Source organism: Larus michahellis, chromosome 2, assembly GCF_964199755.1.
Source record: "Larus michahellis chromosome 2, bLarMic1.1, whole genome shotgun sequence".
NCBI classification, from domain to species: Eukaryota; Metazoa; Chordata; class Aves; order Charadriiformes; family Laridae; genus Larus; species Larus michahellis.
This window is the reverse complement of record NC_133897.1, coordinates 42640811-42668541: the sequence shown is the minus strand read 5'-3', so window position 1 is coordinate 42668541 and position 27731 is coordinate 42640811. Positions and strand designations below refer to the sequence as shown.

Below are 27731 nucleotides of genomic sequence, written 5' to 3'. Positions count from 1 at the left end.
CGCGGCCAGGCCCCCGCGTCCACCAATGGGCGGAAGGAGGCGGGGATTAACCGGCCAATGGGCGCCAGGGGGCGGGGCTCGTCCCGGCAGGCCGGCGCGGCTCAATGGGGCGCTGTGGAAAGCTGCAGCCCAGGTGCGCGCTCGCGCTGGGAGGGGGCGGGGGGGGAGGCGGCCGCGGTGGCGCGCGGAGCTGCGTTCGTTGGGAAAAAACCCAAAAGCCCTAAAAACAGCCCCAAAACATGTTCAGTGCTGGGGCGGGGGGAGCAGCGCAGTGCCCTTGGCTGGCGCGGGGGAGTCCCCGGTGCTGCAGGCCCTGGGGGAGTCCCCGCGGGGCTGGCGGGGCGGGGCGGGGGGGGGTCGGGTGTCCCCGCCGAGCTGAGTGTGAGCAGCCGGTGCTGGGCCCGCGGCCTGGCTCTACCCGGTCGCTGTCGGTAACCGGCAGGTTGTTCCCCAAATCTGGACCCGCTCACGTCCCTCCTGCCTACCCGAGCATTTCTGTGCCCCCCCAACCCCCCATCCATCCCCGCAGAAGGGAATTTGCCGGAGCCCGGAAGGGGCCAGATGCTGAGGAGGCTTTCGTGTCACCCCCATCTGGCCTTTTGTCCCCTTCTCTGTCTCCTGCTGTGCTGCTGCGGAAGGTGTCGGGCCCTGCCGGGGAATCAAAATGGGAATCGGGCTTTTCCCTGCCTGGAAATCCCCCCCGCTGCGGCTGCCGGGTGACCTTTCTGTTTTTCAGATTCTTGCTTCGCGGACCGTATCCCCTCCCACCCCCCGACATTAACCAGTTAAACTGGGATCGAAACAGGACAAGGCCAGCCCCTCCTGGTCCTACAAAAGGTACTCACCGGCTGACTCTGTGGCAAAGTGCTCCCAACAGCAGCTCACTTGCAGAGGGAGCTGCCCCTGGCTTCTGCAGGCCTCCCGCCCATTAAACTCGTTTAAAACAGATGAAAAAACCTGCTTTTGCATTTGCTTTCCTGTGCTTCTGCCTTTAACGCTCCTATTTTCTTGCTCTGAGTCCGTAAAAGCTAGAAACTTTCTGTGCATGAAATAAAATGGAAGGAAGAGCTGTTTTGTTGCGTTCCCAGAAGTCATCCTGATGCCGCCAGATACTGTCAGGCACGCAGCAATAAACACGAAGCCCAGTAATGCAAGCTGAGCGGTGCACGCACACACACCGACAAGCACAGCCCCTGCCCCAGAGGGCTTCACACACCTCAGCACCAGCAAACAGCCTCTCCCAGCCTGACGGGATGGGTGTTGAGGCTGCAGGCAAGCACCAGCACCCATGGCAGCAGCCTAAAACCTTAAAAAAAGGTGTGGGAGGAAACCTCTAGTCCTAAAAATATCTATCAGTTGCTGGCGAGCGCCTGGGAGGGAGCTGTGCCTCCCCGTCACCCACTGCTTTGCGTTTTGCCTCTCGCTTTTCGGGGGCTTTGCTTCTGTCTGGTGCTGAGCTCTGCCACCGTGCCGGGCTAACAAACTCCTGTGTCTGCACAGGGATCCCCTGCTGACGCTGCCCTCGCAGGAAAGATGGGAAAGGGCTACAAGGTGGTGGTTTGTGGAATGGCCTCAGTGGGAAAGACTGCGATTTTGGAGCAGCTTCTCTATGGAAAGCATACTGTTGGTGAGATATTTTTACTTTTGGAGGGGGGTGTGTGTCTTGTTTCCTTTTCCAGAATCTTGTTCTGTGTGGGCCCCCAAAAAGCAGTAACTGCACAGAGGTGAAGGAGGAAATTAATGTGGTTTTGTTGCATCTCTGGGCAGTTTGTAGTCCCTTGCTTACTGATTTTTAAAAGAGGCTTGGAGAAGAACCCTTTCCATGATGTCCCCACTTATAAAATACATGAATGGTTAAAAAGACACAGACACAGAAAACAGGTGACGTGTTTGCTGCCTATTTACATAATACCTCGTTCCCTGAAAGATACTGTAAATGGCTGAAAAATAAATAGATATCACATGATGAGTGGAGAGACTGCTTAGACTTCTGTTCCGTCTTCTTAAAGCTTTATTTTGCTTGCGTTTGGCTAATATTTAATCAAAGTGCTGAAAAGAAAAACAGCTCTGCTTTAGGTCCCACATTCCGTGCTCAACTTCAAGGGCCAAGCTTCTCAGCTCTCAAAGAAATCCTCCCGTGGAAAACGGACTTGAGAGAGGAGCACGGGATGTCTGAGACTTGCTGCGCACAAAAGAAAGGGAACGAAGGCAAAGCCGGCTTGTTTCCCTCTGTTTCCACATGACTTGGCTTTGAGAGGAAGGGCAACGACCAGCAGGCTGACGAGTTATTCCCACCTCACCCAGAAACAAGGGGTGGCACCAGAGGTGAATCTCGGGGCTTTGACAGAAGGTGTCTAGTCCGTTTGCATCTTTTTCTTGGGCTGGTAAATTAAATGTTGGGGTAAGTGATTGGATAAACGCTAGGATTTCTAGAACGGTGCTTTGCAGGCACTGTGCCTTTAAAATGTGTGGATGGGAGGAATTTGCTGGCAAAGCGTGATACAGAACTGCGTGCTAATACCCTTGTTTAACAGGAGGATTTCCTCTAACATTGCAGCAACATCTGTTTCCAGCATCCTACTGAGCCCCGTGCACGTAGCCCCATGTAGCTTTTCAGCGTGAAGGTTGCAAAACCTGCAGGCTGAAGGTTTTTCCCATTTTTCCCTGCCTCTCCTCTGCGCTTGGCGATTCTCAGAGGCACCCCAGTGGCATGAGCGAGGCCACGTTGCTTAAATCGTATTGCCTCGCATTACTTCCTGCCCCCAGCTCCTATTAGCGACCCAGGCAGGAAGGATATTCGGGTGTTGCTGATCAGAGGAGCTATTTATGGAACCAGCCGTGTACATGATTATACAACGTCATGGATACTGGCTGACATAACCGGAGGGAGGCCTCGTGCCTGGGGTTTAGCTGCGGCTGTCCCTCGGTCGCTCCCGAACGCTCAGCTCCAGCTCAGCCATTGCGCAACACAGATTTTCCCCCTCCCCTCTCAAAGAGATGTGTTTTCCTTTCCCGCAGCTCTGCTCTTATTTGTCAGAGTTAACAGCAAGGGAGGGAGCAGCTGATAGTGGAGGAGGGGATGCAAGGGGAGAAGGAAGAAGGTAGCTTCCCGCTTTTTATGATTTTGGTCACATCTTATTCCCGAGATGTTTGGAGAAAGAGGCACGTAGCAGAGCCAAGATCAGAGTCAGGAGAGAGCTCGTATGGAGCCACTGCAGCCCCAAGGGATGGGCGGCCACGGCCCAGTGCTTTTGATATCACCCACGTGTGCCATCAGGCACATTTTGGGGGATGGACTGATACGTTGGTGTTTCTGGCAGTCCCGCTGAGTGGCCACCATCCTCCCTGCCTCCTCCTCAGCCCACGGGCAGTTCTGGCAGAGGGTGCCTGAAGTATGGTGAAAACAGTTCCTGGAAGATCTCTAGCTACTGCACCAATCTGTGTTGATTTGACCCTCAGACTGTGGAGGCAGGACACCACTGTGAGGGTCTCACTGGGCAAGGACAGAGTTTGAGGACTGGTGAGTCCTTGATTGCTCCTCAGCTGAGTGGCTTTAAACTGCAGAGACCCGCTGCTGGTGCTACCATTGCAGGGGCGTCCCCTCCACGCTTAAAACATGATCGCTGAATCTCAATCCTCATTTCCTAAAGCTTGCGAGCTCCAGAAAGCTGACATGTACATCTTGGCCGCTGGCCTTTTTGGCAGGAGGCAAAAAGGGCTAGTGTGTTTGCTGAAAGCCTGTCTGTTCAGAGCCAACCAGCAAGGCAGCTCACTGGGCATGGCAACATGGACACAAGCTGTTTCAAAACCTGTGCTTCCTGACTGACGTCAGAGCAGCTCTGCGGCCAGTCCCAGAGCCGGGGAGCCATGGGGAGGACTGCCGAGCCAACCCACAGATACTTCTCCACTCCTGACGGCATCCACATCCACCTCCCAGTGATGAGTGGGCTCAGAACACAAGGCCTGGTGCCATCCTCCAAGGTGTCCCAGCCACTGACATGGAGGTCTCCTCCTGGCTGTAAATCAGCTGTGAGTCTATGTCAGTGCTCATGTGCCTCCTGTTGACTTTCCTGTAAAGAGGAGTGGTGGCGCTGCTGCTACCAGCGAAGTGACTAGTGTCCTTGGAGGTTTCACACTGCTATATAAAGCCCTTGGCTCTGAGTCCATGCTCCCGGCTGTGTGCTTGGTGATGGTGCTCTAAACTCAGTTGCACTGCGTTGCTTTTCCTAGAAAATTGTGCACCTTCAGCTCTCCCTGGCTTGTCACGGATGAAGATGCCTAAGTGCTGCCATTGCTTACGTGGTCAAAGGCACTGAGATTGCTTGAGGTCAAAGAGGAAAAAGTACTCAGGAGGGAGGAATACCCCCAAAAAAAGGAATATCTCTGTCCCTGGAGCATGTGAGCAACAATGTGTGGTACTGGGCTTTGTGCTTGGCTTTAAAACTGCAAGAGGGGCTGTTTGCCTTGGGCCCGAGGGCGAGAAAGGAGAAGGCAAAAAGATAAGAGGTGTTTTCTGAGACGTGTAAACTGTGTATTTCACGGCAGCCTCTCTGGCTAAACCGATACAAGGAATCAGACGCAACCTGGAAGGAGGTGTTCGAAATGAGTGCAGATTTAGCTTTGAGTCACATAGGGACTATATTGCCATAGGTCAGGCCAAATAGTTGCTAAGGCTTGCACATACGGATACAGTTGCCTGGTACCTGGGACTGACTATCTCTTTGTGGCGTTGGTGTTGTGTTTGTCCAAATCTTCCAACTTCTCTTGCGCTCCTGAAGAAAGAGGTGCCAGTCTTTTCTCCTCGGTCATGAAATGGGTCCTTGACCAGCAACAGAAGATCGTCCCACTAAATACCTGTGGTACCTGGCACCGCTTGGCCTGAGCTCTCTTGAGAGCGCTAACAGGAGAGTTGCCGGCTTAACTTTGGCATGGGACACGTCTGTAAAGAGGATAGGTATTTTTCCTTGAACAGTGTCCTTGTTCAGTGACACCGAGCAGGCAGAAAGGAGTCTTCCTTCTGCCTTTAAAATATCCCTGGCTCTTCAACCTATGGTAAAGCTTATCAGCTCGACAGGAGGAGATGAGAACTCTTCCTGTAGAAAACACGATTTTCCTTATCTTTGCCTCCTGGCTGTGTAAACAGCTGGTATGGTCAGGTTAATCATAAGCAGCTACTTCAAATCATCTTACTAGCTACGAATGAACACACCATATATTACTGTAGTAGAACCCATAACAAGAGAATTTACCTCTCTCGGTCTCAGCTGGAGGGATTTGGGGTTTTGGCTTTCGCGGCTCCAAAGATGAGGAGGCTAATTAACCAAATTATGCTTTCTTACATCTCTGTTTCTTAAATCAAAACTACCTCCTGATAGAGCTGCAGTCAGCTTCGCATTTTAGAAATAGATGAAAAAGGAGCTGAATGTTTGCAACTGAGGGTCACAACTGTGGCTACTGATTGGTGGAACCCGTACTTAACTAGCAGCTAAATCTAAATAGACCAGCTCCTGTTGAGGCCTGTCCAGCTCTTCTCTGATTCAGGAGTCCTCTGACACACTGTCATTTGAGATCTGAGTAAGAAAAGCCTGTTATCCTGCAGTTTACAAACACAAGGAAATAGGAGGCTTTAGGGTCTCTTTGCTAAATTCCTGCTGGAAAGAGGGAAGGGGAGATTACATAGGAGGTCTTCAAAAGTACTCCATAAGACACAAAATTCGTACTGTGTTTATGTTCAAGAGTCACTGGGGAACTTCTGAAATTCCATCCATCTTGAAATTTTGCTATATTTTGGTATTTGCAATATCTCTGCCTTGCCTAGCCTGAGTGTGCAGTATTCATTGGTATATTGAGCCTTTTCTTTTCCTCACTGGGAAACCACCAGGGGTTGAAACACCATCCAATTTATGACTGAGGTTTCCCCTGGCAGTTACTCTGTGGCAGCAGTTGGTAACACAGATGAAGACCTTTCTGTGTCTCCCAAGACTCGCACCAGCTAAGTAGGCACTAGAGAATGGCATCAATCTCCTGTCTATCCCTCCTTTCCCTCCCTAGCTTTTTTTTCATCTTTAGTTTCCAAAGAAACCGCGAGATTGTTCGCTGTCTTGTTAGTTCCCCTTTCTCCCCATAGCTTCTGAACCTGAAAGCTGGTTCCATCTGCCCGTGCATCTGTGTCACAGCAGTAGGTATCTCAAAATATGTTTCTGTAAATTTAGAAAAAAAACTGGCTGCAGGAAAGAGAGAAAAGTCCCACGATAATGATCTCCTCCAAGGAAAACCTACTTGAGCTGGCAGCGATCTGCAGGGTGGTAACTCCCCAGCACAAGTGCCCTTCCCCACCCAGGGAGCGAAGGTGGGAGGATGCCTGGGGATGCCAGGGATGGAAAGGAGAACTGGGGTCCTCGTGACAGGGAGGATGGGATGGTGCCAGACACCCTCCTAGGACACTGGGCTTTCCTGGCTAGTTTTGCCCCTCGTACAATGTCTTGCCCGGCACGCGTTTGAATGGAGACCGGGAAAGTGTTTAAATGGGATGGTACTAACAAGAAGCATAAATTTTGCCGTCAGCAAGATGTGGCTAGCACGCGGTCTGGGCTTTAGAAGCAGGGCCTAGAATAAGGTGACACAGGTTCGTCTAAAAACTGTGTTTGCTTAAGAATCTACTTGCATATACTCCCTCCCCCATTGTACATAGGTGGAATTTCACCTCTGGAATCTGATACTGATACATAAATACCAGCTCCCTCCAAAGTCATCCCTCCCCCCTGCCTTTCACATCAAAATTTGTTGCCCTATTCTGCTGACTTAAGAGCCAGGTCTTAATTTTTCCTCCTCGATTTCAAGTAGGAAGTTAAAAGACACAATTTTCACTGCTACTTTTAATGCCATTAGGAAGAGACTGTCACAGGAGAATGTGGATATATTAAAGACTGTTGAATTACAGTGCAGCATTTAGATGGTAAGAACCTGTACAACATTATTCGTTGTTTTCTAAAAAGAAAACTTAGGTACTTATGGTTCACTGCTTCTTGCCAAAGTAGTATTTACTGATGTTAGATATTTCCTTGACGTGTCTGCAATGAGGCAGAGCAAGGAAAAATACAGTGCTATGTTCAAAAAGGGTTCTGTTACCTACCTCGGTCTTTAAAAATGCCCTTGTAACACATTCTCCAACCACTCGGAATGCGTTCCTGCTTCCTTTTTTTTTTTTATTAAGCTTTGTTTTGTCCTTCTGCTCTTAGTTTTGCTCCCGCATGTTAGCGTGACTATATTTGGAGGTGAGATAAATTAATTTGATGCAAACCTAATAAGAGTTTGATCTGTGAAGGCTGCACAGAGAGGGGCAAAAAGAACAGCCTGTGCCACTTTCCTGTGCAGGAATGCTGCATACATCATGGGAAACCGTCAGCGTGGGTGGAATGCTTTAGCTTGTTTGTCAGTGTGGAGTATTTTGAATAGTGTCATTGAATACAGCAAAACCCGTATTTTCACAGGCCAGATAATCCCTCATGTTTTCTTAAACAATGCACTAATATGGTCCCTTTTTGGCAGACAAAGAGAGTAGCGCGGGACTTACCATCGTAGCCCTGCAACAGCAAACAATTTGTGTGTATAAGACAGCAGTAGAGGCAAAAACATGGATTGCAGAGGGTTTACAGGAATACTTAAAACCAACTCTGAAAGTGGCCCAGCTACACTAGACATAGTTTGTTGGGACCCGTAACCTTATACACCTGCACCCAGGGGGAATACAAAGGTAAGGTGAGGTTTGGCTTGGAAAAAATCATTTTAATTTGTTCAAAATAAGCTGCCTTGAGTTACCTCACATTTACCATGGGGAGAGAAAGGAAGGAGAGCCAGTAGGCAGACAGTTACCATAGAGCAGGTGATATATATATATATATATAAAAGCTTGTTAGCTTGTGCATGCTTTTACCTTGGAGTAAATGAGCTTGCTCCTATTAGCAAATCTGAGTCATTTTAAATCCCTAAGGGATGGAGAAAGCTCACTGTGTATTTGAGTAAATATAGCATACAACTTTGCTTGCATGCAAACATCCCCTTCTCTTTCTGGCTTGATTTCACTTGTTGGTTGGTTGTACCACCAATACACATTCATTTCCAGAATTATTCCTTTGGCTCCTGCTTCTGCCGTGTGATCCAGCTCGGTATGAAACAAAGAAGTAGGCTCAAGATGTTAGTACTTGATTTTCTGGTGTTCCTTGGCTGTTCTTCCAAAAGGGTATGTTTGGGCAGGCCCCTTTGCAGCATGTTTGGCACAGAACTGGTACACTGGGTGGCTGGAGTTTGGGAAACCTGGAGGAAGAGCCATGTATCTTATCCTATCCTGAACGAGCATGTTGTATAGATTAATTTTCCAGGCATAATCATGTGCTCATATATTAGAGGGTTGTATTTACACAGTGTCGCTATTGTAAAGAGCTGGTGGGGTGATCTATCAATACAGCCCTTCGTGGGAATGTCAGGCAAGGTCGAGCCCAGGTCAAGTCACTCTGGGAAACATGCATTGAAAGCTGTTGTGGGGTAAAATTCTGCTGTACTGCAAATAATTCTTATAGCGGTGCCGTACTTACACCAGCTGAACTTTCCCGCTTGTTTTAAAACAGGGTTAGAAGAGGCTGCCACAGTGGAAGATGTATATTTGGCGTCGGTGGAGACAGACCGAGGCGTGAAGGAACAGTTACGGCTTTATGACACCAGGGGTCTGCAGGAGGGCGTAGAATTGCCAAAACACTATTTCTCTGTCGCTGATGGCTTCGTTCTCGTGTACGCAGTGACCAGCCTCGAAGCTTTTCAAAGAGTTGAACTGCTCAAAAAGGAGATTGACGTCTTCAGAGACAAAAAGGAGGTAAATGCGTGGCGCCTTAACCGCTTAGTTTATCGCTGTATCAGTGGTAGGAAGTTAAGGTTGCAAAGCATAGATTTTGCTTATGTAAAACGCACACAAAGGAAAACAAATGTACCCACAGCCTTGGGCAATCCAGCAAAAGGAGGATTTCTCGTGCTGGGGAAGGCTCATTCACACGCCACGCAGGTCATGCAAAAGAACGTGGGGGTTTTTTCCCTCCTCGCTTCCTCTACTACAGCTAAAATTCAGTTAGCTGAATGCACCAGCCAGGACACTTACGACTAATAAAACATATGGTCTACAGCAGTGCAGTTCATATGTTTTTTTAGATATTGTACACGGGAAGTCAAGTGCATAGAATAATATAACGAAGGGCATTATCTTTGTTTGTTTTGTATTCATGTACTTGATGGCTTACAAACTAGTGTAATTGACAATGGGTCTCCCAGACATTAGTCAATTGGCAAAGCAGCTTTAATGTATTTTAACAACCATATTGAATCAATTCAATTGTGTGAAATGACTGCTCTATTTTCCCTTAGAAAGCAGCTAGTGTTTTCAGCTGACAGTGTTCCAGCTTAGCTAAACAAATATAACTTGCATGTGGCATTAGCATTGTGGCTTTTCCTACAGTACCTTTATATTCTCGAGTAGTTTTCCCTGTTAAACGTCTTTAGCCTACAGCTTTCCCAATGTCTGGTTTATGCTGTTAAAAAAAAAAAAGGGGGGGGGGGGGAGGGGCATGAAGAATTAATTGGATAATGGTAGGGAGAGACTTTCCAAAAATGTAACTCGTTTAGTACTGACAGCACACAGGGTGGTGGAGGAAGGCAGGCTCCAAGCCTGACAGCAACAGCCCGTGCAGTCACAAGAGAGGTATGTTAGCTGGGAGGGCTGGTGTGAGCTGCAGACTGTCACGTATATCAGGGATACGGGAGTCAATCATAACTCCCCTGCAGGGCAAGGAAAGGTGGACGAGCAGGAAGTTTTTGCCAGGCGCTGTGTTTTGTGGGGCCCCCGGTTTGTTACTTTACATCAGGTTGTAATGAGGAGAGGGAGTCACAGCCCCAACGGGATCTGTGTCCCTCTCTTCTGTGACCCACCAGAGCTCTTCCTTTCTCATTGCATGCAGGTGTTTTAGAAAACAGGGAGACCTTAATGTTGTGATCTTAGGACTGAGGGTAACATAGTCGAAAGAGTGGTGCCCACAATAAGCTGGATAAATTAGTTTTATTCCTGTGATTTCTAGTCCATGTAAAATAGGCTTTGAAGCATAGAAGGTGAGATCAGGAGTCCTACCTTAAGGTAGCATCAGCGGACTTAAAGTTTGGGCTCTGCTAGAATGCATCCTGAGCTGAATTAGGGATGTACCTCCACACATGGTGTTTCTGAGCTGGCAGAACTTCACCTTGTCGAGCGGCACAGTCCCCCGTTGTGTGGCGGATGATGGAAAGCACTGGTGGCTGGTTCCTTGCCTCTGCTGGCTCTGGGGGCTCTCCAGCACGCACCTTAAAGCCTGGCCAAATTTTGTACTAAATAGAGGTTGTGTTCTCTCGTACTGACAGAGCTTAACCATAGGTAAAATTCAGTTGGAGCATGCGGTAAATGCATATGAAGATTATAGCTTCTTTCAAAGACTTCGCAGAGGGGAAAAAACATTTTTCCAAACAGCCTGGGCTGCTATAGAAAAGAAAGGAAGCCTCAGACCTCACATGAACAGGAGAAACATCTCTAGCTGGAAAGAAACAGAAGACATCCCGGAGTTAGTCTGATGAACCGGAAAGAGCAAGCAGGTGTGGCCACAGCAAAAACCCCAAATCATCAGCAAAAGAGGACTTTATCGCTTGATCTTTGTCAAACCACTAGCATAGAGATGAGACCGGATTTCGACTAAGGGCTTCGAACTATAAATATTAGCATGGTTTCCCCTAAGAGCTGATGCTGGTAAAACATTTTTAGAAAATGGTTAACTAAAAATAAGCAAGAGAAGTAACTTTAAGCGGCCAGCACTACCTTCAGCACCTCCTAGAACTGAAGTGCCGGGGAGGCCACTGACCTCAGCCACACTGGGCTGTCTGGGTGATACAGAAGTCACTCGATGGACCCTCACAACGAAGGGTCCGACTTGCTGCGGCTGCGCTGCCCCGGCTGGCTAACCAGCTGCTCTTGAAAGGGCTTCCGAGGGGACGGTGCCGGTGCTTACCTGACCCTTCCAGCGACAGAGGACTGTCCGCCGAGATCCCTCTAGTGGCTCCGCCTGCACGGAGGAGCGGGCAGCCCCTGGGCTGGCAGAGGGGCTCGGTAGCCCAGCCTGCCCGGCAGCAGCCCTTGTGGCAGGGTAGGCTTTAGTTATATTGTGGGCTGGGGCTTGGGGAGAAAAAAACCAAGCCGGGCAAAATCCACAGCTGGGGGGTCCAGGCTTTCTCCGCTGCCATGCATTTTTTTCACCTCTCAAGCGTCCGTGGCTCTGACCTACTCGGATGTCACGCTCTTATCATTTGTCTAGGGCAGCTCAATTGCAAAGTAAACGGAGAATAAGGCTGTTTAACTTTGGCAGTCTTGGTTATTGTTTCCCTCTAAGCAATCCAGGAGAAAAGGGGAAGTCCTGCATATCCTATGATTAAAACCAGCTCCCAGCCCACAAGTAGATGAGGCTAATTCAAATCCCAGACCCCGATCTTCCAAACTCCACGCAGCTTACCTTGTGCCAGTACGAAGTTAAAGAACAGGTCTGAACTGTGTTGCTACTTGCCTGCTGTTTAAAAACATGGCGAGTGGTGGATGCTTTTTTGTGTAAAGCTCACCCTTTCGTTTTGCTTGTAGGTAACAGTCATTGTCTTGGGAAACAAAACTGACCTCCTGGATCAAAGGCAAGTGGAAACCGAAGCAGCACAGCAATGGGCAAGGGCCGAGAAAGTGAGACTGTGGGAAGTGACTGTGACAGATCGAAAAACACTGCTTGAGCCCTTCACCTTCTTAGCGAGCAAACTCTCCCAGTCCCAGAACAAATCAACATTTCCCTTGCCTGGAAGGAAGAGCAAAGGGAATAACTGCGATAACTAAGTTACCTTAGTATTGTCTGCTGCTGGCCAGGTCACAACAGAAGTCCTTTCCGTGCCATTTGCTTCTCACAGTTTCACTTAAAGCAATAATCTCATTCAGCAATAAAATCAGCAAGCTTATGGCTAAGATGTATCCTTCCTTCTCACAGGCTTGGCTTGAAAAAGTCACTGATGGTAGAAGCCTTAAAAAGCACTTATCGAGAGGAGTTATCTTGCAACAAGGGTTATGGAGGAGGGAGGGACAGGTGGACACCTCTGTCAGGGGCATTGACTATGCCTGGATACAACCGTGTTGAGGGACAAATCAACAAGCTTAGCGTTAAGCAGCCCCCCTGCAGATCTATAGCACTAGGCACAAACAGTACTAGCTGCAATAAAGCATTAAATGTGGAGAGAGAGAATGTGTTTGAATTGGCAACAGTCCTTTTACCTTGACCTTAAAAGGGCCACAGGGCTTTTTGATGCTACAGGAGGCTGAGGTCAGCGTGTTGTTGCAGGAGCAGGGTTTGGGGCAGGAGGAACAACTACCAGCAGATTCAGCTGCTGAAGTTCTGCTAGCGTCTGGAAGAAAGAATGAAAAAAAAAAAAAAAAAAAAAAGAAGAAGAAGAAAAAAACCCCTAAATCTCGTGGGATACCAGAACAGATGGTGAACTCAAGGTGAGGCCCCACCTTGAGTACTGTGTCCAGTTTTGGGCCCCTCACCACAAAAAAAGACATTGAGGTCCTAGAGTGTATCCAGAGAAGGGCAATGAAGCTGGTGAAGGATCTAGAGCATGAGCCTTATGAGGAGCAGCTGAGGGAACTGGGGATGTTTAGCCTGGAGAAAAGGAGGCTGAGGGGAGACCTTATCGCTCCCTTACAAGTAACCTGAAAGGAGGCTGTAGCCAGGTGGGGGTCGGTCTCTTCTCCCAAGTAACAGGTGATAGGACAAGAGGGAATGGCCTCCAGTTGCAGCATGGGAGGTTTAGACTTGATATTAGGAAAAATTCTTCACTGAAAGGGTTATTAAGCATTGGAACAGGCTGCCCAGGGAAGTGGTTGAGGCATCATCCCTGGAGCTATTTAAAAGACGGGTAGACATAGCGCATAGAGATAGGGTTTAGTGTGGGTTTTGTCAGTGTTAGGTTGATGATTGGACTCGACGATTTGAAAGGTCCCTTCCAACCTAGGCAATTCTACGATTCTAGATCTACCCCGACATGAAGGTTATCAGCAAAGTCTGGAAAATAGTGCTTTCAGCTCAAGGATTTATTTGGACAAACCAGAAAAGCTCTCAGAGCACTCATTAATTTAACTGTGACCTGAAGGACAACATAGCTGTAGCTGCGTTTGTTCCAGCATGTCCAGTACAAATCAGTCCCATTCACATAGGTGATAATTTTACTGAGGAATTATATGGAACAGCTTTGTACGCAGGAGGTAGCGCCCAGGCTCTGCTTAGTGCATTGCCTAATACTCCTACCCGGCTGTACAGCCCCGCTGCACCGATCCACCCTCGGTACAAAGCTACAGGCCAGATAGCAACTGGTACAGGCCCAGATAGCAACTGGTAGGAGTGCTGTACTACTTTTGTGAGAGGGGGGCTAGGGAGCGTAGGAGGCTGCCTTTTGGGAGCATCCCCATGGTAAACGCCCAGAAATACCTGCACAAATGGCCTTGGTCTTAATACGCCGCACGTTGTCCGGCAGCAGGAACACAACTGCGTGTTGCTGTGTTTGACTCTCCACGCTGGTAAAGCTTGTGCCGCAGGAATCTGCTGTCCTGGCTCAGCCTGTCAGTAAAGTAAACAAAATTGCATATAGAGGGACAGAACGAGGAACTGTTCCCAGAGAGAGGGTTTTTCCCCCTCTTCCCTCCCGAGCTTTTGGCCTCTAACAACCCCATACTAACGGATACTAGCTTTTCTTTGTATTTGAAGACAAGAATGAGGAGAGGGAGTGAACTGAAGCACCTAGCTCCCTCATTTTCCACTAAATTAATGTTGTTTTGATCAAATATTGAGAATTTCACTGTGAGTCAGCAAAACCACGAGCAGTATTTGCACTGTCATATCATAACTGCTAAATAGTAAGCGTGCTTAATGATCACAATTAAGCTGTGTGCTTATAGCATTGCTCTTCCTGAATACTGACAAATAAAGTCCGTCAGCATTACTAATATCAGAGCAGCAGTACAATTCACTAAAAATTAAGCAGGTGTTCCTACCTTTATAATGAAGGCAGACGAAACTGTTTATGTGCTTTGCACAATATAGTTTGGATTGCTGTGGCCAAGGAGTAAGATAAGAGAGCAATTATGAATGAGCAAGCTCTTGTAATGCCCTGCTAGAAACATCCAATTGTTCCCATTGCAACACCGCAGCTGAGTAAGCACTATAGCACGACCTCCCCCAGCCCTGGCCAGTAATAGTCATTGTCCCCAACGATGCTGCAGAGCAACACTCCCTCCTCACTCATTTCCTACCCAACACATGTGTACTCAAGGCTTTTCCCTATCCACAAGGCTCCGTATCTGCCTGCGTGCTTGGGAAGTGGGGGTGGCTTCAGAGCAATAGTGGTTCACCTCCTCGCTGCAACCTCTCACCGAGGAATTGGTTACGTTCCTCCTCTTCAGCTCTGCAGAACCCTGCTTCTAGAAGGGACTTGATTCAGCTCCGGATCAATCAAAATAAGTGAAGACCTCTGCTAACCACACACAGCCACTGAAGCTGACTCTTGAGCCAGGGGAGCACAGGTTGATAAGCCAGGATTAACTTAAAATGTGTGGAGATGGAACGGAGATGACTGGTTGTGCACGCCGCAGACTCGGTGCCACTTCCACCGCCAAGCCTGATGTCACCTGCAGGCTGCCAGAGCTGTGCCGCGCGAGATCAGCTCGCTCACTCGCTCCCCTGCACACTCAGGACTTGATAATGTTTTAAGAAAGGCGAGAAGAAAGGGATCTTTTTCCAAAAAGGTTAAGTAAAGGCAAACACGTTATCTTTGATTTGCTTAAATTTGTTGGTAACGCGTTTGGATCATTTTGGGCATTCACGTAAACAACTACCACCCACTGTTTTCTTTCATAAGCTTATTCTGATGCTTTTTAAGCACTCAAATCAATTGTCTTTTCTAAATACCATAGTATTTTATTGACAAGTGATGGAAAATGTAGCGTCTCCTCTGCAAACAAACTGCACACAGCGGTTGGTACTGAGTCAAAGTGAAACTCACTATAGTACAGTTTTATACAGGGTTAATAAGTAGAGTACAGAGTATAACGTAGTAGCCAAAGGGCAGAACACGTATTTTGTTCTTACTATTCCACTGACTCGAAAACCCGTCCCAGGTCACTGGGATCACCTACTTACTAGAAAGCTAGACAGTCCCTTCATAAGACAATGGAGAAAAAGTATTATAAAAAAGAAAAATAAATTAGTAAATTGAACTGTCTTTCTCCGTTCCTTTTAAACTTCTATCCTGCTGGATAAATACAGATCAGTCACCCCAAATCAGCTCCCTCCCCCCTGCCAGCTACAACAGTTAATTTGGCACGTCCTGGTATCACGAAGCAAGGAGCTGGCAAAAAACCTACTGAGATGAAGCCATTTACCTCCTCACTCAGTAAAGGAGAGGAGGAAACCATTACCACAGACGCTCCTGGTGTGATGTAGCTGTATACCAGTGATTTTGCTAGGGCGAGCCAAACAGCTGAGGGAGCTCATACACCAAAACATACGTTGGGTCAAAAGAAGGCAGTTCAGCAGATGAGGCTAACGTGCTACTCCCCACGACCACCCAGCAAGGGTACCGCTAATTAACAGATTACTTTGGCCCAAGTTAGATTTGATCTACATATAGATAGGAAGTATATAAATAAAACATATACAGACTTTATTTTAAAGTACCAAAATAAATCCGAGCGCAAGATGACCACACAGCACTCAGAAGAATGTCGCAACGTGAAGTACTTGCCGTGTGAAAATGAATCTGTACTTCCGGCCTTCACCTTAAGGGAGCGGTCAAAAATGCCATACCCACAACTGCCCGCCTGTTGCGTCACACCTCAGCGTAAACACCATGTCTCTAGGAGATAATCTTTGTAGGCAGTTAAAGGACTTACAGATCAAGCCTCCTTTACTCTCCTTTACAGTGTCTCCTGCTAGCTTACCAGGACACGATTCCTTCTCTTCCAAGTGGGAGTTGACCACTCCATCAGAAAACCACGATCTCTTCTTCCTTTTACCTCCTGCCCGTTTCCCTTCCAGATCTCTTACACTTTTTCCAGTTGTACTCTCAAGTAACGTGCCAGTCCTGAAAAGCCAATGCTGTGAAAACTTAAGCTAAAAAGAGACTAGCGTGGACTCTGCGGCAGGTTACCTCCTTATGGGCCGTACCAGCTCGTGCAACACTTACGCAGCACACAATTGAAAACATCGTAGCTGCAGCTCGTCTACAAGTGTCCTCCCAAAATAGCAGCAGTCAGTGCACTCACCTGCAGATCTCCCTTGTCCTTATCCATACAGCAATCCTCAAAGTGTACCGGGAGACACTATTCTGGCAAAATGACAAACCAAGGCACTAAGCAGAAATCTTTTCTTCTTCTTTTTTTTTTTTTTTTAAACATCTTTTTATTAGCACAGTAACAAATGCAGACTTAAGTAGCCCACAACATACAACCAATCCACTGAGTGACTCCTATTCCACGCCTTACAGTTAAACAGCTTAAGGTATTTCACTACAGGTTGCCGTAAGTCCTGATTAAACCCTTTATTCTTTTCACGAAGATAGATTGGCTTATAAAATAATACATTAACTACTTCTCATTTCATATATGACGCCATATATCCCCCTCTCCATGTCACAGATCATGAGATGACAGTCTTTAAAAAGGATTTGTTAAATACCAATGTGCCCTCCATAGGGGAAAACAATCCCGATATCTTTTTACAAAAAAGCCCAAAGAAACCCAACCCAGAACAAAATAAACCCCCCAAACCCAAAACAAAAAGCAAAAACAGTGTGTAGAGTCTTGAAAGGACTTTTACATAAATGTCAACATATGTACCTGTACAAAATTAAGCTGTTTTAATCTTTTACATATTGCAAGCAAACTGAAAACCAAAGAAGTCTAAGAAGTTTACATTCTTCTCGGTACTATATGTGAGCTAATATTGCTGAACTAATTACAGTCTTAAAATATGCTATTCCCAATCCTAGCTGTCTACTGTAGCAAGATACCTTAAGTTACAACAACAAAATTGTAGGAAATAAAAGACTGAATAAAATCTGTTATAGAAATACCCTACTCTTTACCAGCACCCTCCCTCCCCCCACCCCTTCAAAATCATAAGCAGCTCTTTCCATCACAGACAAATAATGTAAGAGTTTGACGAAAATCCAGCTTATGTAGCGTATCTTTTGGTCCATTGTCTGGCCATTCTGTCGTGCTCTGCTCTGTTAGTCATATACTGAGTGGCAATACTTCCAACCAGGGGGTCAGCTGAAAAGAAAAGAAAGCAAACTGCTTATTTCGGACAAGTTACTGAATAACAGCTTCAAGATAAAGCTGAAGTGTGAATTTAACACAAGGGAATCACACAGGTAAGGTACCTTGCGACAATCTAAATACAACGAATTGATGGTCTGTATCTTCACTGATTGTGTGTATTTATGGCGACATGCTAATCTATTACCTATTAAAGAGTGAAATGCCAATTAAAGTTTTAAGGAGTTTAAAAGACAATTCAACCATCGTATTTTGCACCACTGAGGACTTTCACTAATTCATGCATTTCAGGTTTATTTTACCCTTTCTAAAAGTGCCTGGGACATGCTCATTGCTCAGTGTACTTGTACCAATACAAATCTGCCTTCTAGGAAAGATCAGGTCACGAGGGGAGGTTTTATTTTTCCCACAAGTTTATTTTTATTATATATAATATAGCATGTACTCTGGTGTTTCTCTCGTCTTTTACAGACACATATAGAAATACAACCTGTAAAACTGACTTTGCAAACCAAGACATATTCCTCTTAATTGGTGTGGATAACGGGTGGGTCAGAAAAGCAGTGAGGACTACCTGTGGCATAGCTGGTTACTGGTTTTGAATGGATGATGGAAAGTAAAAGGCTAACCGCCGTGTTTTCAGAACTGCGTTTGTGGCTGTGTTTCCGAATGACTACAGTCCTGCAGACCAGCGAGGAGCGTTGAACCCTTACCCCAAAACCAGAGTTGGTTTGGAAGGGGAAGTTTTCATGTGCAGGAGGAGGACCGCCGCTTTCCTTGCGGGCCAGCCTGAGGAGCGGTGAACAGCAGGCAGGTAGGGTGTAACACCTCCACCACCTCCAGCCCCTCTCCAGCTGCCCTGGAGAAGGGAAACGTGTTGCGCTGGAGGCCGGAGCTGTGCTGGCCGAAGCCAACAGGATGAGATGAGGGCCACGTTATTTGGGTGCCGGGCAGGGTGTAAGGTGGCAGGTGGCCTGCGTGCCTGCGCAGGGGGACTTACCCGGGTTGCAGTCTGTGAGGAGGGAGCAGATGGAGAGGAGAACTTTAGAAATGGTTAACGCCGGGCTCCAGTTGTCTTTTAAAATGTCCAGGCAGATGACGCCTTGGCTGTTAATATTACAGTGGTAGATTCTTGTCCGAAACGTTACCTGCAAGAAACAGCTATTAGCCGGCGTGCTGGGGTACCGCGGGCGATGCCGTAACACGCACGATGCCGTTAAATACACGACCTCAGCGGCAACAGCGATGTGACAGGGGGTGACAACTGAAGGGAAAGGAAAAGAGCCCCCGCAGCCTTGGCGGAGGAGGGGGCACCGGGGCCGGTCTTTCGGCGCGGGCTCGGGCTGCCTGACCCAGCCGGGGCCGGGCTCCCCGGGCGGCCGCCGCCCTCTGGCGGGCGCTGTCGGGAGCGCACCCGCCGCCCCGCCTCCCCCGCCCCGCTCTCCGCCGGGAGGGAACGGCCGGGCTCCGCCGGGGAAGGGGGAGTCCCGACAACCCCCATCCCGGCCGAGGGCAGCCGCCTTGCACGGAAAAGCCCTTTCCCATCGGTAGTTGCTGGGTGAAATAGCGGATACAGCCCCAGTACGTCTCTGATGCCGGAGGCAAATCAAAAGAGAGACAGATTTTAAACAAACAGTAAATAAAAATCTCGCATTTCCAGCCCCTCCGAGTACACCTGAGCGGTGTCAAATACGCCGCGACAGGTGCCGGGGCAGGTTTCCCACCCGAAGGAGAGGGAACCGAAACCTAGGACGTGGGTGCCTTATCGGAGCCCTGGGGTGAATCACTGCGGCCTCGGCACGGGCTCAGGGCTGGCAGCCCGTCTGCCATCCACCTCCCTGCAAAACAACCACCAGCTTTCCAACCCTGGGTGCTTACCAGCACTGTGACACCCAGGTTCTGGGGTTTCACATATTTTTTATTATTATTATTTATTACACCTTTTGTCTTTTTGCTCACAGCGGCAAAGGGGCCTGTGGCTTTAACGCCAGCGGTTTTCTCCCACTGGGCTCCCAAGGACTTGTAAAATCCCCCAGACAGGCCAGGGCACTTGAATTGCGGGTCCCATCACTTCTAAGTGCTGAGGAGTTGGCTGGATTTTATTATTTTCAAATTTGGGAGATGTGACTGAGCCGGGCAGCCTGCCACAGAAATTACCCGAAAGGGAAACAAAAGCACCACGAGCCGTTTTCAGGAGAATACAATGTGACCTGCAGAAAGGCCTTACTCTGACTCACTGGGTGAACAGCGACAACAAATTTGGTGGAACTTGCATGAATTAGGATTATCTGGGTGAATAAAGGTTGGTGGGTTCATGCCCTAAATCCTCAGAATTTGTCAGCTATCCACACCCACAAATTTTATTGTCTGTTTATAGGTCACAGGGGTATTTGTGAAACATGCTCGCTAACTGTGCGGTATGACAGGAACACACCAGTGCTTTCTCTCGAGATTAGACCAGCCCGCACGTAAAACTTGCCAGCCAACCCTCATTTTTCCCTACTGTCTTTCGGATGCAAAAATTTTGCCTGTGGCCCTCCCTCTCACCGGCTCCAGGGAGCAGGCACGGGGTGGGGTGACACAGCTACAAAACCCCAGTGCCTGGCATGTCCCCGTGCCCGGCATCCGTGCAGCGTTCCCAGGAACGCTCCCGATGCAGGGAGCACACTGGCCATTTTTGGTCTCAGACTCGCACCTGCAGTTACTTGTCACACAGGAGACACCCACACTTGGACAGACTTTCTACTTTGTTCCTTGTAAGCTGCTTGGATTTTAGATTAAAACAAGGAAGCAAGGAAAAAAACAAAACAAAACAAAAAATCTCAGAACAACCCAAATCCCTGCGCTTTTGCACATTATGGCTGGGAATAGCAAAACTGCAAGAGAGTGGAGACGTGTCCCCTTCCCACATCTTCTGCAAAAAGCTGCAACTCCAAAACTAAGAACCCCTGCTACTTTCTACCTAAGGAACCTTAGAGGTACATCAGGTAAGAAATCAAAATGACCTGTATTTCCCAGATCATCTAGTCCTCAGAGGAAAAGAGTAATGACTCCCTACAGCCATGTGGAAGTCCTCATCAGCCTGAACAGAGGGTGGATCTGGCTGTGCGGTACCTGCCCCAAACCATGCTGTTTAGGGCAAAATAGAAGTTTGTGGCATTTGCAGTTGCTGGCAATAGCTCTGCCTCGGGTTCGCGAGCCCAGCCCCACTGCTTGCTCGGTATTTCTCTATTCGACCTGCAGCTTTGGTCTCCTTCCAAGAAGGCTTCTAAATGTAAGTGAGGTAATAATTTTAACAGATTAAACACTTCCAGAAGGGGCAGTGTGAAGTATTCCAAGTTGATACAATAAGGACCAAATTAACAGAGAGGTCGAGAGTTCTAATTTGTAGAGACAGAAAGTTGTTAATCCTGATTCTGAGCACAAAAGCTAAATACTCTGCAGGCAGTCTCTCAGACCAGTTGACAAATAATTGATAATAAAGCATGAATCCTGTTAGCCTTTAAGTATAAGACTTAATTTTTAATTATTATTCATGAAGGAGGGGAAAGAGAAAGAAAGACTTCCCCATATATTTGCAGAACAGCTTGGCTCCTTAAGAAACCTTAATATAGAATTCTTACGGGTTATACCCCGGCACTAAAAGCAGTTTTCTCCAGTTAGAGAAGCCCTACCTAACCGAAGCACTGTGGGGAAAAAAAAAATCTAAATTTGTTTTCACTTAAGCAGCAAGTCAGAACTGGGATGGTGTTAGACACATGTAGTCCAGCTGTTCGCCATTTACAATTTTTGCTGATGGTACAAAAGCCAGCAGTGCAGGGAACCCAAATGAGGTAGGGAGAAGGAGAAGAATTGGAGGCTCACTTAAAAACACACAAAAATATTTAAAGCAAGTGTACATTACACCTTAAAGAGGAAAAAAAATAAAAATCACATAAACCTAGCAGATTCTGACCAACACCAAGAGGTAGTACAACGTATTCAGGGTCAAGAGAATAGCATGTGGAATAGCAGAAAAATACAGTGTAACTGAACAATCCTTTGGAAATGTCCCACCTGGGATTACATTAATGCAGTAACTACACAGAGGCAAGCACAGCTTTTGAAAAGACATAAAAGAAGCTAATCTCCACCTCACCCCGAAGTGATAGCAGAGGTTAATTTACACAAGCAGCAAAATGGGAGTGGGGGGAAGGAAGTGGTTAGAGGTTATTAATATAAATGATCAAAGCACACACCAGGTCAACACAAAACTACTGTTTTCACCTCAATAAATGAAATCTAACCCAACTATAACGTAACTCTTGGGAAAACGTCCATTGTAATAGTACAAAAGGAAAACAATCATCTTGAGGACTAAGTACTGAACTCTTAAATACTAATTATACTTGTTTATTGGATTCTCCTGAATCCAGGCCCACCCAGCATGTGCCTGACTGAGTTGCTATCTGAAACAAAGGCAAAACCAGAATACCACACAAAATGAGAAAACATAAAAAGCAGAGAACAGATTAACACTAACATCTTCAAAGTGTTGTATGGAATGCTCAATAAATGCAAGAGAACTTTGTCATACATATTTAGGGCAGAAGAGAGAGTATCTTTCCCTGTCTCAGATTTCTCCCACTGAAGTCCCTTGTACTCTGCGAAGCATTTCCAAGTCAAATTTTAAGACCTTTAATTTCTCCAGCCTCAAGTCCAGCAGTGCAGTCCCCCTTTCTATCCTTCCAGGAATCTATTAATATCACTTCCAATACAGCCCTCTGGCTCTCCTATGGCAACATTTTCCCCAAAAAAGTTTGCTCCAACATACTGGATCAAACCCTCAGCTGGAGAGACAGACCCAGTCCTCAGAGGCTGCACCTGTATGTCCTTCATCACACATCTGTAGGATGCTTGTCAACCACGCGGCATTTGTCAATACTGGCTATGCCTCAACACCTTCTCTCACTCATATTCCTAAGGGCTGGGAAGCCTGCCGGGATGACCAGTTTCACCTCACTTTATTTAAGAAGGTAAATCCTTTAATGATAGTTCATTTCCCAGTTATGGAATGTGTTCTGCCATAGGGACTTCACCATGGGGCAGCCCACAGCAGGGACTGTCCTCATAAGGATTACAGAGGATTCAAAGAGGCAGCAAAGGTTTTCTTCCACTGCTCTTGCAAGGCTTATCAAGGAAGATTCAAGGGAAACTAGTCCTTTCACTCTAGACAGCTTAATCTTTACAGAGGTCGAGGCTTCTGAAATGACCTTCAGCCGCTCTATTACTCTACTAGTGCTTATCAGCAAAATGATACACTGGGTTTTGTTTCAACTAGCTGTTTCTTTATTTCTCGCCCTAAAAGACAAATACAGGAAGGCTGTGGTAATTACATTAGTCCCACCACTTCCAGATGACCCACAAACAAAATTTATCAGTCGCCGTAAGCAGTTGGGCAATCTGAATCGACAAATTAGTGGGAATAAAGCAGGAGCAATATGATAATTATATTTTCCACATTATCATTGATTAACACTAGCATAGGTGTTAACAGAGGAGCTGCTATAAGAGTCTTTGGTTCTCACCAAAATAAAGGTTCTTCATTTAAACCTGAAGTACTGAAGTAGCACAAGTACGTTCTGATACAGCACTGCTATGCTTTCTCCTATAACCTACCCCACTGTGACTGAAGCTGCATGTATTTTGTTTCCATACATACATACATACAAGTGGTTTGTAAACCAACTTGGACTCTGCCAGATGAAAGACTCCGTTTAAATGCAACTCCGCTAAACTGGTTTTTTAAGGCCTCACTAGGTAGTGCCTGGGGTTTTTTTTTTTGGTTGTTGGGGTTTGTTTTTTTTTTAATCCTACCCTTCTTTTCATCTGGGTTTGGGTTTAGATCCAAAGATAAAGGCAAAGAGATCCCTGTCAGAGGCGCAGAGCAGAACGCAGGGCTGAGCTGCAACAACAAAACTCTATCTTTGTTTCTGTGTGACGGAACTTGGCATATAAGGGTTGTCTCAATACCACTGGTAGTTATAATACGGTCTTGTAAAGCATCAGGCTGGAGAAACCTGGGACCATAAATGCTTCTGACCTGCAGCAGAGGAAGCAAAGGTGTAGCAAATCACACATGGGAAGACAAAAGCTCCTTCTTTAAATGCTTACTGGGCTCATGACATAAGATAATGCATATAGTTGGTTGGACAATAAATTATCCAACACAAACTAATTAAACCAAAATAATGAAAGACTATTCTGAACTGAATTAAACTCTAACACAAGAGAACCATCTGTGCTGCCACAGAACCCACGAAGAGGTGGACAGGTGTCAGCAGGAAATCACTAGAGATGTCCCCAGGCAGACCATGCTGCTTGTGAACTGGAGCCCTAGCTTAGGGGCAGAATTTAAGGTCCTGTTGATACTACCAGAAACCCTGAAGTTATGCTAGCAGGAAGTTTCCTTTATTTGGGAAGTTCCTATTCGTTTGGCTGGTATGACCAATCAGCATCGTCTCTGCGGAGATGGATGGATGGCCTCAACTATGGCAGCAAGTCCCTTCTACTGCAGACTAGACCAAAGCCTGAAGACAGGGCAGTCATTGATGTTTATCTCATCAATGCAACTATTTTTAAGTAGGAAGTTAAACATGCACATAAATGCTTTCAGATACAGGGCAAACATGAAGTGTATACACAACCACCTCTTCTTGTAACACAACACTCTTCCTCTGGCCAAGTATGTGAACCACAAGATAACATTCGTTTGCACTGGTATTTGCCTTGTGGCATTGGAACACAACAAGACTGGAATATAAGAGCTTCGCAAATATAACACACCTACAGAAAAAGTTTGTTACTGTACAAGCAGGTGAACAACACAAGTACCCAACAACACTGAAAAATTAAATACTACTTTAGTGGCAAAACCACACACAAACGTTGCTCTTATGGTAACCGAGTGGTTTGAGAAACAAGTATTTGTATACTTCCTCCTCTCCCCAAGTTTATTTACTTTGCAGTTTCTCAGTCCTGTCCTGATGCTCCCGCTAATTGCTTAGGACTTCTCATAAACAGAATCAGAGAAAAAGAAAACAAGCTCTAAAACCGTGAGCAAGTTGATTGGAAAAGCCATTAACATTAGCTAAGAGAAACCAACGTAATGTCTGAAACGAGCTTAAGCTTGTTCTTAAAGAGAACGGCTTTCAAATGGGCTGTGTTCCTTTAACACTGCTTGCTACTTGACGGGCTGTTGAACTTTCATGACTTCAGAGGTCAGGTACAGGTCTCTTACCTTTGGAGGCTTGAAAGGATATTCTGGTGTAAATGTGATGTCAAGGAAGAAAACACCTCCCTCATAGACTGAACCTGGAGGTCCTAGAATGGTTGATCTCCATTCGTAGATGTTATCACCTTTGGGGCCAGCACTGAGAGATAAAAAAAAAAAAAAAAAAAAAATGCTTAGGAATATTACCACAGTTCAAATAAATATGACCTCTTACATTCTTCAAGTATGATATGGAAGAGAGTTTTCAGTGTTACACCTCATACACCACCTGGAGTCAAGACAAGGATTAAAAGTAGATCGAATGCTTCCAAAACCCTCAGAAATCCTACCTGGACTTACCTGTGTTCCAGACTGCTTAGCAAAGCTGAGAAACAAGAGGTGGGGTAAGGTTTTCAGCATCTCACTCCTGACATTTATAGGAGCAGCATTGCCCAGAACTACTCCTAAACATGCTACACAACCTCAACACAACAGAAAAATGACATTTCAAAGAACAATTTCCTACCATATTTCAGAAACGGCGGCCCCAGCTCAGCCTTAATAGAACTGCACCACATCAAAGACCATACTAAATAAATTAAGGGCTTATGTTGATTTTATTAATCTTGTGTGTTCTTTAAAATTAAAATATATTCCTGTATTATTGCTAAACCAAAGCTCACTGTATAATTGAATGAAGCCAAATACATGATGATACTCTTAAATGTCAAAATTTTCTATACTCATATAATTTTGCTACACTGATTTCTAAACCGAGACCACATGAACTCATCCCATTGATACTATTTGCATTGTGGAACTGCTTTTGTAAAGGGAATTAAAATGCCTGTGTCAAATTAAAACAGGGCTTTCTCAAATCGGCTTTGTCGAATTCCAGATTCTCCCTAACCTGCCGGCAGCTCACCCAGAGCCGTACAAACTAAAGGTGTTACAGAACACAAATGTCTGCTTGTTGAAAATTAGTTTTACTGAGATCCTCAGACACTTGTATTCTGTAGTGTGCCATATGTCACTGAGTATTTCTAAGTACAGCTCAACCTATAAAGCCATTAATGGTTTAGGACTCCATTGTTGCCTCTTTCTTTCTGTGCTGCTACGGTAGTATTTTATCAGTAAGATGCCAGAGCTGAAAACTCCCTTTGCATAGAGGGAAGTGCTGACACAGCTTTTTGCTATGACTTCAGAAATCTCTTCTCCCCTGGTTCTGTAAGGGGCCGGATTTTAACAACACTAACACAATGAAAACCAGCCTTGCTCTTCTTTCCCCATTCTTTTAACAAGGCTCATATAAGACAGAAAGATAAAAAAAGGGCTCTTTTTATATTATAACAATCACGGAGCAGTATTATTTGAGAGGGAAGGTAATCCAATAAATTCAATATATGCATGACAATACACATTTGATTAATGTGAAGGAAAACAGTGTAATTGCTAGGTGCTAGTAACAGTGTTACAAATAGAAATACAATTACAAAAACATAAATTCTCAACTTAACAACAGGGCTCAGAGACATGCTTTCTTCCTCCTCCTCTTTGCAGTACTGGTGAACATGATCTTGACAGCAGGGGAATCAGGGGAGAGAAAGGGAGTTCTGTCACCAAACATAAAATTTTATTTTTAGATTAAACTAAAAATAAAAGTTCACAATATGCTGCTGTCAAATAGTTCAGCACTAGCAAAGCTATGACTAAAAGCGTCCTTCCAGGGGCAGGAAAGCATGTAAGAAAGCAGTAAAGGGAGACAAGGTTCTCTGCAAAGTGATGCACCGGCCACTAGGGAAAGGTTTCTCTCCTCAGAGCACAAAACCCTGCACAGCTCAAGATCGGTACTAAATCAAAGTAAAAGCCGTTCCATCCTGAACAGTCCTGGCATCCCGCTCCACCTTAATGACTTGTCCCTGTCCTATGCAGGTCTATATATTTGGGCACTCAGTACTCTCCAGCTACCACTTGTGCATTAGACTGGAAGAGCGTTGTATTTCGACAGGAAGCTCTACCTCTTGAAAGACATCAGCTTAACTGTGAAAACTTACCGAAAAGGACTCTCTGGGGCACCCTTAGCCACCACTCCAAGGAATCACCTCTTTATGTACGTATTAGCAACCTACCGACACACTGTCATTACTGCAAGTTGCACCAGCGATCACCCTCCCCTCCTTCCCCTAAAGATGGAGCTACTGAACGGAACAGGTACTCGAGCTTTGTTAGCACCGATTTACTGTTGGAATTTATATCACGAGAACTGCCAACTGGGAGCACTTCAGCACTCAAGAAATGTGATGTGCGATTAGCACTGAATACAGCCCTCTGAACCAACAGGAAATAGTTCAACATTTCGCATTTTATTTCCAGCTTCAACCCAAAGGACTGTCAATAAAAAAAATCCCACAGACTTCAAAAATAACATATTATTATTTGTAATAGTCTTAGAAACCTCTTGTATCCTATTAGGTTTCCAATTAGAGCTATCACTGCATGCAAGTAATATACTGCTAGACCTCCGTATTAAGAGTGCAACATCTTTGTAAGACATCAGTAGGCTCTAACAGTGATGTACTAAGCTTACCTTTTAAGCTTTTCATAATTCAATTAACAGAGTGAAATAGCTGTACATGTCCAATTTTTACGTATTAACATTGATTTCTTATAAAGGAAAGACTGAAAGAGGAAGATGCAAGTCAACTACAGAGTGCAATATTGCTCGGATTTAAATAAGGATTAGGTAATATCAAGCGGCTCAAGACAACCTAGTGCTTAATAGAAAAGTGACAATACTGGACCACAGCATAAGTGCAGCAGCATTAACTTTTGGTAGAGATATAAAAACTGCCAAAGGTTAAAGATTACATTCTTTGTTTAAAATCCTTGCAATTATCTGCTTCAAAAAGAAATTCACTGATGCATAGATACAGGGCTCACAAGCACAGCTGCCACCTTGCCCGATGTGTGTCACCACTGCTCAAATTAAGTGTCTAGATCTACTAAAGCAACATTTTAAAGCTGTACAACATATGACCACTGGGAAGACAATTTTAACCAATT

General features: G+C 46.0%; 2 protein-coding genes across 5 annotated transcripts in view; one reads left to right on the top strand and one right to left on the bottom strand.

Annotated features, from left to right (window-relative positions):
- Position 1: 1 nt before the first annotated feature.
- On the top strand, positions 2–12055 carry NKIRAS1 (NFKB inhibitor interacting Ras like 1). Of its 2 annotated transcripts, XM_074575024.1 has the most exons (6): positions 2–133; positions 737–837; positions 1501–1627; positions 8625–8866; positions 10432–10659; positions 11690–12055. In XM_074575024.1, the coding sequence occupies exons 3-5, from the start codon at positions 1534–1536 to the stop codon at positions 10636–10638; spliced, it is 543 nt and encodes a 180-aa protein (XP_074431125.1). In that variant the 5' UTR covers positions 2–133; positions 737–837; positions 1501–1533; the 3' UTR covers positions 10639–10659; positions 11690–12055. The 2 variants fall into 2 exon arrangements, with proteins under 2 accessions (XP_074431125.1, XP_074431124.1); XM_074575023.1 differs by lacking the exon at positions 10432–10659.
- A 4473-nt stretch (positions 12056–16528) lies between these two features.
- LOC141738900 (ubiquitin-conjugating enzyme E2 E1) overlaps positions 16529–27731 on the bottom strand; it is a 46883-nt gene continuing 35680 nt past the window's right edge. For all 3 annotated transcript variants that reach the window (XM_074575020.1, XM_074575021.1, XM_074575022.1), the window contains exons 4-6: positions 24696–24828; positions 18417–18564; positions 16529–17410 (exon numbers count right to left, since the gene is read on the bottom strand). In XM_074575020.1, the coding sequence (XP_074431121.1) occupies positions 17313–17410; positions 18417–18564; positions 24696–24828 (379 nt within the window). In that variant the 3' untranslated portion in view covers positions 16529–17312. The remainder of the gene's footprint in view (positions 17411–18416; positions 18565–24695; positions 24829–27731) is intronic.